Source organism: Dipodomys merriami, unplaced genomic scaffold (assembly GCF_024711535.1).
Source record: "Dipodomys merriami isolate MVZ:Mamm:240054 unplaced genomic scaffold, mDipMer1.0.p SCAF_368, whole genome shotgun sequence".
Classification (NCBI taxonomy): Eukaryota; Metazoa; Chordata; class Mammalia; order Rodentia; family Heteromyidae; genus Dipodomys; species Dipodomys merriami.
The window spans coordinates 610,972-623,293 of NW_027205248.1; the positions used below are offsets into that span (position 1 = coordinate 610,972).

At 52.9% G+C, this 12,322-nt stretch overlaps 1 protein-coding gene across 11 annotated transcripts in view; it reads left to right on the plus strand.

The window, feature by feature from the left end:
- Erc1 (ELKS/RAB6-interacting/CAST family member 1) overlaps positions 1-12,322 on the plus strand; it is a 137,341-nt gene that overhangs the window by 112,975 nt on the left and 12,044 nt on the right. For 6 of the 11 annotated variants that reach the window (XM_069988846.1, XM_069988847.1, XM_069988842.1 and 3 more), the window contains 2 exons: positions 7,914-8,058; positions 9,191-9,289. In XM_069988846.1, the coding sequence (XP_069844947.1) occupies positions 7,914-8,058; positions 9,191-9,289 (244 nt within the window). Of the gene's footprint in view, positions 1-7,913; positions 8,059-9,190; positions 9,290-10,744; positions 10,812-12,322 lie in introns of all 11 variants that reach the window. The other 5 variants (XM_069988850.1, XM_069988853.1, XM_069988848.1 and 2 more) reach the window with 1 other exon arrangement.

Below are 12,322 nucleotides of genomic sequence, written 5' to 3' on the forward strand. Positions count from 1 at the left end.
CTCTGCGGAGCCAGCAGGGCAGAAGGGGTCAGAAGACGGTTATCTGAAGAGGCACTGGGACAGGGAGAGGCAGGGTGTATATTTGGGTACGTGAGAAATGCCCAAATACTGGAGCATCCGTCAGACTGGAAAACTTAAAATGGAACCAAACACGACTGGTCTGAATCTCCCATGGCGCTCACGATTTTCTGTTCTTACTGTTTTTGTGGGACTGAGGGCCGCAGTCGCTAGAGTGAACGTAGAATCCATCTTTCTGTGGAAATCCTCAAATGGAAATCTGTGAGTGATCCTAAAACATGGTGGTTTCCTGTTCTCACGCTTGGTTTTAACTTCGGAAGCAAGCGTCCTGTAGCCTGGTGGTGATGGTGGTGATTATCCCGTCTACTCAGGACTGCAAGGTGGCAGTTCAAGACCAGCCTGAGCAGCATAGTGAGACCTTGTCTTAAAAAAAAGGCCGCGGGGGGGGGGGGGGGCTGGGAAGGTGGCTCAGTGGTAGAGCACTTGCCTTGCATGCATAAGGCCCTGGGTTCAATTCCTCAGCACCACATAAGCAAAAAGAAAAAAGCCAGAAGTGGTGCTGTGGCTCAAGGCTCAAATGGTAGAGCGCTCGCCTTGAGCTGAAGAGCTGAGGGACAGCGCCCAGGCCCAGAGTTCAGGCCCACAACCGACAAAAAAAAAAAAAAAAAAAAAAAAAGGGTGAGTGCTAGTGGCTCATGCCTATAATCTTATTCAGCAGACTGAGATCTGAGGATCACAGTTCAAAGCCATCCTGGGCAGGAAGGACTGTGAGACTCTTCACTAAACCACCAAAAAAAGCTGGAAGTGGTGCCATGGCTCAAATAGTAGAGTGCTAATCTTGAGCAAAAAAGCTCAGGGACAGTGCCCAGGCCCTGAGTTCAATCCCCAGGACTAGCACCAAAAAAAAAAAAAAAAAAAGGAAATATGGATAAGTATATGCTCCTACGTACACATAATGAGGGGGGAAATTAATATTCTTTTTCTTTTTTTGTTTTTGTTGTTTTGTTTTTGTTTTTGCCAGTCCTGGGGCTTGAACTCAGGGCCTGGCCACTGAGCTTCTTTTGCTCAAGGCTAGCGTTCTGCCACTTGAGCCACAGCACCACTTCCAGCCTTTTCTGTGTGTGGTACTGAGGAATTGAACCCAGGGTTTCATGCATGCTAGGCAAGCACTCTACCACTAAGCCACCTTCCCAGCCCTAAAATAATAGTCTTAATTAGTCTTAATTTATGCTTTTTTCCCCCATTTACTCTATTTTCTTTCTTTTGGCTTCTTTGAAGTACATACAAATGTATATTATCCCGTGTGTATTTAGGATTATTTTGAATTTTTCCCTTCTAAAACAGGGTCTTAGTGTGCTCAGATTGTATATTCAATCATATCTCATAGTTTTCATCCCAGGGCAAGAGAAACAACCCGTCTTCTCCAGGAGCATTTTTTTTTTTTTTTTTGTAAAGATACTATACAGAGGGTTACAGTTACATGAGTGAGGTAATGAGTACACTTCCACTTCCTCTTGAACATTGTCCAGGAGCATTTTTGAGCAACAAAAATAATGAGTTCTATAAGTTAAAGAGGCAAAAAGTTTTCCCACGTTGGTGAGCCCATTTTCCATAACTAAAAACAGTCTTCTAAAAAAGAACAAATGCTGCCTTGCCCATGCTTCCGGGCTTAGCCACGAGCCCCGCCCTGCACTTATTTATGACAAGGAAAGATCCACGTGCACGCGTTCTTCCTGAACTGTCTGGCCAGGGACAAGCAGTGGAACCCGGGGAGGGCGTCAGCCTAGGCAGCTCCCCCTCTCCCCCCCTCCTGCCCCCTCCCCTTCGTCCCCCCCCCCCCAGCCGTCTCATACCTGACCCAGGAACCCACACACACAGCGGGCTCTTGCCAGGCTGGCTGGGGGGGCAGCGCTCGCTCCTGTCATCCCAGCAGCAAAGTGAGAGCAGATGAATGCTGCTACAGTCGATGAATTATTGATGCGGGAAGGTGAATTACAGGTGTGGGGTGGGGTGACCCCTTCAGGTCTCAGCCCCAGTACGGTCGGTCTGCGCACCCTGCTGCCTCTCACACGGGCTGGACTCGGAGTCAACCCCCACCTTCTCCATAAGGCAGGGTACTGCAGATCCAGAGCGCGGATGTTTTCTCTTAAAGCCGGCGGCCTTGGGAGACCAAGACTGTCCGGGCAGCTCCTGGTGGTGCATGCCGGGGAAAACTGTGCCGTGGGCCTGTGGCGCTGCATTCTTCCAGCCCGCGTCCTGCAAACAGGCTCAGAAGGCCGTGAAGCCGGCGAAGAGGCCAGCAAGCCTTTGGTAGCACTACATGGACAGGTGGCAAAAATGTGTTGCCCATCCAAGGCTAGAGAAGGTCAAGTGAACTCCGGGACAGTGGCAGAGGACAGGGATTGGTTGCTGGAAGCATTTGAGAGATCTCCAAGCAGACGCTGAGCTACATGGACTTTGGGCTCTGAGAAGCAATGTGAGAAAACTTTGTGTCCCTCAGGACTTTCCCTAGGCCAGAGGAGTAGATAAATGCCCTGGTGCACGGGAACGGGCGGCGGGGTGTGCGTGGTTTGGAAGGAACCGCATCTTCAGATGGCAAGATTGTGCTGTGAGGTCTTTGTTCATGTCTACTCTCAAATGTACTGCTGGATGCTGGGAGCTATGCCTGCTGTTCTGACGCAGCCAAGGACAGATGCAGGAGAAGGTCAGGTTCATCTCTTCCCACGCCCTCCCCCGCTCCTGCCAGTCCGCTTCGCTTTGTCTCTCAAGGCCCACGCTGGGCCTCACGGCCCCAGATCCCCAGCCAGGACACGTGGGTCGAAGCCACGGTTCCCGGGGGATTCAGACTGGATTGCAGATAAAACTCTTCGGGTCACTCGCTATTTTTAAAAGCAGCGATGGGGAAAACAGAAGATCTAAGTTTGTCTCTCTTCTAGTGATAGCCGCGTCACACAGATAAGAGGAGGTTCGCCCGTGTGGTGCTAGAAAAGCTTGCTTTCAGAGAACCCGATGGCTCAAAACTAAACTGTCCAGTTAAATCTGCATACTGTTTTTTAAATCTCACTAGCTTTAATAGTGAAAATTGTGACTGTATCTTCCTGTAAAGCAATGAGTCTCGGCGGCGTGACCTGAGTACTTCCTCTGGGTAGAAGTCAGCAGGGAGGGGCCCAGGCTTCTGTTTGGAGTAACGTCTTTGCTGTGCAAGAACCACCATCATCCGGCAAACCAGACACGATGTAAGAATCCATCCCACCGCCCGCGGCCGCTGGCTTAGTCCCTGACATTTCCTCCGCGTAGACCTCTGCCTCTCCGGGTGCCCTGTCAGTAAACGCTGCCGAGCCATTTGCAGTTTCCTTAGCCATTTTATCTTTCTGTGCATCACGTGGCGTCACAGTCACCGTGCGTGTCCACAGAAATAGAATTAGTGTCTGGTTTTTGTTGTTCCATATTTGGGAGTGATCTTCCAAAGGAGAAAACACTCAGTGGGCCTGTGCGCTGCCACCTTGAAATCAGGAACTCATAATCGTCATGCGTTGTGGATTGCAGTCCTGAAGGCGTTGAAGAGTTGGGGGAGGGAGAGGCCATGGTGGCTTCGTGGAATTTCTGGACGTGGCTTCCCTGGTAAGGTGAGGGTCGGTGAGGGTGGAGGCTTGAACAGTCAACATTTGAGGTCAGATAAAGCACCTTTATTTTCATGTGGCCTCCAAAGAGATAAGTGTGGACGTGACGTAGAATCCAGGAATCGCTTCTGTACCCCGCAGAGACAGCCCACAGGAGCCATGGCTGTGTAGAGAGTGAAGCCTGTTCTGAGTCTCCACAGGGGCCCTAGGAGAAAACCTCCGTGACGGATTTCTTCAGGAAGTGAGATGGCGGGTGGAAGGCAGGTGACCCACGCACACCGTGGGTAGCAATGGGTTACATAGCAAATGGTGGCACAAAGAGAAGCAACAGAACCAAAAGTTCATTGGATGCATCAGTAGGAGACTGTGACTCTCAGCCTTCACCTCCATTGGAGTCGACGAGGCCTGCGTATCCGGCACATGAAACTCTCAAAGTCCGGGTTGTGGACATGATGACATGGCTGTGTAGCCCTTCGCCCTGAAATGGCTGCTTGGAGGAGGAGGGGACCGTAAACCCTGGTGATTGCTGTAAAACTCCAGCCTCACGTGCAGCCTCTTATTTACTGGTGGCAGGAAGCTAGCGTGTTCTCAGGGAGTCAGGAATTATCAAGGGGATTTTGAGCTGTTTGCCTTGACTTTTGTCTCCAGTTTCTGAAATGTGACCGTAGGGGGGGAAGGGACAGACAGGGAGGTCTTACTGGTTCCTGAAGCTCACAGAGCCCTTTCAGAGACATCTTGATTCTATTAGAACTTGAAGGTCAAAGGGCAGGATCGACTGGAATGGAGGTTTAACGCACCTGGAATGGCTTCAAGTTGGGTTCATTCTGTTGCTACCTGCCTCCTTTGCTGATGGTAAGCCTTGATGGTCACTTAATCACTTTCCCCTTTTTGTTGGTCAGCCATGGGGCTTGAACTCGGCCTGGGCGCTGTCCCTGGGTTTTTTCACTCAAGACTGGTGCTCTTCCACTTTGAGCCAAAGCACCACTTCTGGTTTTCTGGTGGTTCATTGGAGATAAGAGTCTCACGGATTTTTCCTGCCCAGGCTGGCTTTGAACCATGATCCTCAGATCTCAGCCTCCTGAGTAGCTTACAGTTGTGAGCCACCAGCACCTGGCTAACATTATATATTACCTTTATCAGAAAATATCCTTTTACAAAGAACTATATTGTATTGAGAAGGTAACTCCTCAAATAAGATTATTTTTCCAAATTACTTTTCTTCTTTTTCCGTTCTGGATTTCATTCCCGCTGAAAAGTGGAGGGCTGACAACAAAAGTTTTGCATTTTAAGCCAGATGTGGCAGACTTCCTGAGTGCTGGAGCAATGGCCGGCCTGGGCTACATAGCAAGACTCCGGCCCCCCTTCCCCCAAACCGCCGCTACTGCGCCATTGACACGAGTCTCTGCTTGAATGCCCTGAGAGGTTCTTTATCCGGCTAAGGAGTCACTGCAGTGCTCACACCCCAGTGGCACATCCTTTGAATTTCTGAAATTTGACATCGAAACTGTCACCTGTTAATATCGTATCTCTATGACCTTTACACCCAGAGATTAGCCGTACCATCCTCGCCGGCCAAACGTACCATTTATGAGAGCGTTTACGATTCCCTCGCGATGATTCTGCGGGGTCTAGTGAGTTCTCCTATTTCCCGCTATGCTTCCCTTACGCACAGACTGGAGCTTCCGTCCCAGCACTGCGGCTCACAACCAGTCAGGCGCTGGTGGCTCTGTCTGAGTCCACAGGCCAGCTGGTTTCTGTTGCATTGGGTTTCACTGGTCACCTGCCGTGGGCGCGTCCCTCGGCTGCCCCTCGGGGAGAGCGCCGGCCTCATCCCAGCCTCTTCCGCCCCAAAAGGGAACAGATGACAGCCGTCCACAGGAAGCTGCGTAGTTAAGCAGTCTTGTACTCCTTCACCTTGAAGCTCATTTGACCACTTCACATGCTTTTTTTCAAGTGGTCGGAGGGTATATTTAGACTGCCCTTATCTTCCCGTGCTGACTAGATCCTGAGGGCGGAAAGCCATCTGCCATCCCTTAGAGCTGCATGGCTGGGGGGGGGGGAGGGTAAGGCACCGACTTGTTACACCAATCTCTGTTTCCAGTCGTGAGCACTGCCTGGGGAGTTCAGAGGGCCCTTGGACTCTTCCAGGGGTGGTCTCCCCATTTTCCGCTTAACTAAAACCCTTCCACGTGCCCGCTGCTGGAGCTCAATTATCTTAACAAAAGACAGAAACCAAGTTAAGCTCCAGCCACGGGTTCTGACGCATTTTCTCAGGTCAAAGCTCAGTCCACTGCTGTAAATGAAATCTTTCTTCTTCCGTGGAAGATGAGAGACGGAAGGCTGCGTTTTGGACTTGGAGCCTAATTTTCACCAAGTCAATGCAGATTGTCTTGGAAATTTCTTCTGTCCATCTCCCTACCAGATCCAACTCCTTGTCCTTCTGGGCTTAACCCACAGAGTTGTTGCCCAAACCACAAAGAATCTGCAAAGTTCAGTTGTTTCAAAGAGTTCTGGTGACTTGCAGTAGAGCACAGAACACTCTAAACTTGTTTGCTTTGATGAGATAAAAAGAATGGCGGTCAGCAGGCCCGGGAACAGGCTCTGTTTTTACGCCTGCTTTGCTCAAGTTTACACACTGTTCAGTGAAGACCTGCTGGGGAGTAGCACACTTGGCCCAAAGTCACAGGCTGCGTTTCAAGGAAGGAGTGAAGTGGCTAGAGCAGAAAGGGACGGGAGTGTTCTCACTGAACAGCAAAACCCTGTTTACTTTGCAAGTTCAACTGCAACTCTATCTAGAAACTGTCTTAAAAAAGCAAAACAAAACAATGAGATGCCAAGTTGTTATTACAGGACTGGGAGTGTTTCCTTGTGTGTGTTGCCTGGGGTGAGCGGGTGGATAGGGAGGTAGGGAGATGGACTAATTTTGCAGAAGAAGCGCCCCGTTTAAGGTGACCTGGCGGGCAGAGAAACACTGAGGTCCCGTTGGAATGCGGAAGAGTCAAGGCCAGACAGGTCCCAAAGATGAAAATCAAACAGCTCGGGCTGCTGCGTCCAGAGCAAACCCTCACACTGCAGTGTGAGCCACAGCCCGTCCGCGGGTTCCACAAAGCATAAGACAGCCAACCAGAAGGAGCCCCGCGAGGCCGCTCTGGCCAGCCCCGCTCTGGACCCCATCATCTTCCTGCTGTGTGCCGCGTGGCTGCCCGGCGCCCACACCCACTGTGTCTCTGTTTCACTGGCATCCTAATCTTGTCTGGGCAAATGAATTTCTTTTTTTCTTTTTTTTCTTTTTTTTCTGGTTGTAGGCCTTGAACTCTGGGCCTGGACACTGTCCCTCAGCTCTTCAGCTCAAGGCTGGCGCTCTACCACTTGAGCCACAGCGCCACTTCCGGCTTTTTTCTTTTTGCTTATGTGGTGCTGAGGAATTGAACCCAGGGCTTCATGCATGCAAGGCAAGCACTCTACCACTGAGCCACCTTCCCAGCCCAAGAGGGGATTAATTTCTTTACCAACCCATAAGAGCTCCAAATATCCACATTTGTCGTTTTTTAATGATTCAATGGCGTGTGTGTGTGTGTGTGTGTGTGTTGTGCACGCACACATGTGTGTACATGCGTGCTAGGACTTGAACTCAGGGTGTGGGTGCTTTGCCTTAGCTTTTTTTTTTTTGCTCAAAGCAGGTACTCTACCACTTGAGCCACAACTCCACTTTCAGCTTTTTGGTAGTTAATTGAAGATCAGAGTCTCACGAACTTTGTTGCAGCTGGTTTTAAACCACGATCCTCAGATCTCAGCCTGTGGAGTAGCCAGGATGACAGGCAGCCAGGTTAAACGGTCACATTCATGTGATAAGAATACTTAGCGTGAGATCTCCGTAAGCTTTTGGGATGGGACGGTGAGTAGAGGACGCAGCGCTTGGCCATCTTGACCTCTGAGCCTTTGCGAGGGCTGCGTTGTGCCGCTACCCCTCGGTCCCTGACCACCGCTCTTCCGAGCTGCTCACCTGTGTGAGAGTCGGCAGCAGGTGGAAAGGTGCGGTGCCTGCCCCCCTCCCCGCTCTGCCTCAACTCCCTCACCATCAGTACCAGCCAGATAGCATGGTAAAGACTTTCAGGGTCAGAAAAGGCCCAGGGCTCTCCTGCTCGGTGGCCGCCGGTGCACAGCTGGGCAGGCTGTGTAAACTCTCTCAGCCCTGGCTTCACCACCCATAAAACGTGGGTCCCAGCAGCCCCAAGCATGGCTGGGAGAGTGAAGGTGTGGACGGTTTTTTTGCAGGCAAGAAGCTCTTCTGGCTGCCATTAGTGAAAAAGATGCCAATATTGCTCTTTTGGAGCTCTCGTCCTCTAAGAAGAAGACCCAGGAGGAAGTGTCGGCCCTGAAGCGAGAGAAGGACCGCCTGGTTCAGCAGCTCAAGCAACAGGTACATGTCTCCAGCGCCCAGCCTTCAGCCCTTGTGCGCGGCACGCTCTGCCGGCTTCGGCTTCAGGGCCTCGTGTTTCTGTTCAACAACTGGTGGAGGTATCTGGTAATTTTCATCCTTAGAAGACTTAATCCCATGGCCATGTCTTGCGGATGTGTCTAGGAAATGCAGACTTTGTGACATGGCTAGTTTAGGAAGTGTCATGGAGCCGGGCAGCGGTGGCTCACGCCTGTCATCCTAACTACTCAGGAGGCTGAGATCTGAGGATGGCAGTTCAAAGCCAGCCCAGGCAGGAGAGACCGTGAGACTGATCTCCAGTGAACCACCAGAAAAGTGGAAGTGGCGCTGTGGCTCAAGTGGTAGAGCGCTCGCCTTGAGCTGAAGAGCTGAGGGACAGCGCCCAGGCCCAGAGTTCAAGCCCTACAACCAACAAAAAAGGAAAAAGGTGTCACGGGAGTTGGGTGTGGGGCTCGAGCCTGTAATATTAGCTACTCGGGAGACTGAGATCATGAGAATGTTATGCTGTGCCAGCCCGGGCATAAAGTTTCCAAATCCATCTCAACCCGTGGCTGGGAGCCAGGGTGAATTCCTAGAGAAGCCCAGTGGCTGGGAGCAGGAGTGCCCGCCCGCCCGCCACCCCCGCCAGTGCCGGGAGCACGAGGAGGAAGGTCACGGCCCCAGACACCTCCACTTCAAGAAGAATGTGTCAGGGTACCTGTGGCTCACACCTATCATCCGGTTACTTAGGAGGCTGAGATCCAAGGACTGGGTGACTCTCACCTCCAAAAACCACGTACTGTCAGTGTCACCTTAGTCCACTCAGGCTGCGGTAGCACAGTGCCTTAGACTGGTAGGTGGCAGGCAGCCGATGTGCCAGGCGTAGCGTCGCCCTCTAAGATGCCCGTGAGCTCGCTCTTGGCTGCCCTGAGCACGTGGCATTGGGGGACGGCTGGGGGACCGTCCGTGGCGCCGACTGAACACGGCAGTCTCTTCAGGAGCGCTCCGTGCTGGAGCTTCCTGTGGACAAGATTCACTTCCACGCTCACGGGATTCTCACAGAACTTGGTCCCTTGCCGCTGCGTGTCATTGAAACTTCACCGAGATGTTAACCTTATCAATCTCTTCCTCTTAGACACAAAATCGAATGAAGCTAATGGCCGACAACTACGAGGATGGCCACTTCAAATCCTCCCATTCCAACCAAACCAACCACAAGCCCTCCCCAGACCAGGTAAGCCGCCGCTCCCCGGCGTTCACGCTGGTTTTCAAGAGTGTCGCAGACCAGGGTCCAAGAAAATAACAAGAGCCACTTCAGCTCTGACCACCCCGCCCTTCTTTTTAAACACCCATTCACTTTCTTCCTAGTAGTTAGATACTTGAAAATTCTGAGAATGGTAAAGAATTACTGAATTGAGCTGGAAAGAAGTCCTGCCTTTCATATGAAATGGGCGTGCTGGGTACTGTGGTAGATGCCTGTAATCCCACCACCCTGGAGACAGGAAAGCAGGAAGGACTGGCCCGGCTGCACAGTGGTGAAATCCTGCCTGAGGAGAACACCACAAAACAAGAGGAAAAGAAAAACCTATAGTACTTTATGTGTGTGTGGGGTGGGGGGGGAGCGCAGGGAACAGATTCTTTTCTCTCAGACTCAGTGAGGCGCAGCTCAGTGTAGAATTTACCTCTGGAGTTTAAGTCAGATCACATGTCAAGAGCAGTGGCCGCGGCTCGGCTTCTCCCCCCTCCTGATGTCTCCGGCACAGGTTCTGGGGGAGGATGGCTGCCTCCAGCGTCTTCTCAGGACCCGAGACGTTGATGGGTCTGACGGGAGCCGTGTTCCATTCCAGTGTTTTGAACCAAGGGAACTCTCCCCCAAGATCTCCCTCCCACTGCCAGAAGTCAGATGGCAACATCCCCATCACACCCACTCCAACAGTGCAGGGCCACGGAGGGGGGTGGGTCCCAGCCCGAGCCCGTGGTCACCTCCACGTGGGAAGGCGCAGGAGAGCAGCGAGTCTCGCACACGCCGGCGGCATGGCCCAGTGTGAGTGTGTCTACTAGTGAAGATGCGCCTCGCACCTCAGCACCTGCGCCTCGCCTGCTGTGGGCCCAGAAAGAGCCGACTCCCCGGCGCCCGCGGCCCTCCCCCGCCAGCCTCCCGCTTCCAGGCCCTTCCATGAAACTATTTTTTTTTTATTTTTTTGCCAGTCCTGGGGTTTGAACTCAGGGCCTGGGCGCTGTCGCTGAGCTTCTTTTGCTCTAGGCTAGCACTCCGCCACTTGAGCCACAGGGCCACTTCTGGCTTTTTCTGTGTATGTGGTACTGAGGAGTGGAACCCAGGGCTTCGTGCATGCTGGGCGAGCACTGTACCACGAAGCCACCTTCCCAGCTGAAACAGTTTTTACCAGAAACAGGAATGCGGGATGGGGAGGCACCCAGGGAGAGAGGCTGGTGCAAGACCACACGTGGTCGGAGCACGCCCGTCCCACAGGACATGTTGGGAAGGCAGAAAGAGGAGATGGCACTTAATAACCATTTACTAACGTTGGTAGTTGGCCGAGTCCGGATCTCATCCAGCGAGCCAAGAATCTCTCTTGTGCTGCATTATGCCTGTGCCTGTGTCTAACTACTAACCCAACTCTCTTTCATTCCATGCTGCCCCGGGCGCCGCTCCCGGTCATCTCCCTAGGATGAGGAGGAGGGGATCTGGGCCTAGCCCCTCAGATGCTCTTAGTTCAGCCATTTTGTTGAGAACGGTGAGCACAGCTTCCCCAGCCATGCAGCCATCCTGTTTGTTCCTACTGCCCTCCCACCCCCTCACTCCACCCGTCCCTGCGATGCCAGACCCCAGTGTGCCCTGACCCTGGTGTGCCCTGTGTCCCTGTGATTCCTGACCCCGGTGTGTCCTGTCCCTGTTATTCCTGACCCCAGTGTGCCCTGTCCCTGTGATTCCTGACCCCGGTGTGCCCTGTCCCTGCGATTCGTGAACTCGGTGTGTCCTGCCCTGTGATTCCTGACCCCGGTGTGCCCTGTCCCTGTGATTCCTGACCCTGGTGTGCCCTGTGCCTGTGATTCCAGATCCCGGTGTGTCCTGTCCCTGTGATTCCTGACCCCGGTGTGCCCTGTCCCTGTGATTCCTGACCCCGGTGTGCCCTGTGTCCCTGTGATTCCTGACCCCGGTGTGCCCTGTCCCTGTGATCTGTGACCCCGGTGTGCCCTGTCCCTGTGATTCCTGACCCCGGTGTGCCCAGCCTGTGACCTGTGACCCCGGTGTGCCCTCTGGTTGTCTCCCTCAGGTGCTTCTTGTGTGTGGCTGTGCTTTTGTCATGTGGGGTGTGGATTTTGTGATTTTTTTCTTTTCTCGTGTGACGTGTTAATGGTCACTTTTCTATTCCCTCCCTTACGTGTCGGGGAGAACTCTCAGGGCAGACAACTCAGTTTTCTCAGGTGCGGTCTGCTTGTAGACTACCCTTATGTTGGATGATTCCTACATGTCCTGGAAAGGTCTTCCTGACATAGATCCAATGGGCACTAGAAATTTAACCAAATACACCGCCTTTAGTGTAGGTTTGACGTGATTTTGACGATAATTAGTGATAAAGCATCATCATTTGTGTTTTAAACTGCTCTGCCCTGTACTGTACCACCTTCTCTTCTGTCTACCGTGAAAACTCTGAATTCCCAGAGTCAGAACCCAGGGCCAGTCCCTAAGGTTCGCATGGCTTTCAGAGTATTTCCTGGGTAGGGTGTTCGGGAAGCAGTGGAAGGATTCTTTGGTCACCGTCCACATTCTCCCTTCCAGACCGGCGGCTCGGGCCTGTCTTCCTGTGGTCAGAGGCCCTGGGGGTTTGAGCTCTCTCCCTGGGGAGTGTAGTCAGGCCGCTGATAGGTGCACACCTCTGGCCCGCACACGCTGCATATATGCACACCGGCCCGGCACACGCTGCGTACGTGCACACCTCCAGCCCGCACACGCTGCATACATGCACACCGGCCCGGCACACGCTGCGTACGTGCACACCTCCAGCCCGCACACGCTGCATACATGCACACCGGCCCGGCACACGCTGCGTACGTGCACACCTCCAGCCCGCACACGCTGCATACATGCACACCGGCCCGGCACACGCTGCCGTTGCTGCCTGGGTTTCTCGGTGAGCACACCTGTCGGATCAGTTCTCCCTTAAATGTCTGTGTCTCGGCGTTGCACTGCTTAAAACGATGTGGGCATGCGCTGACCTCTTCCTGCGGAACCCAGGCAGAGGAC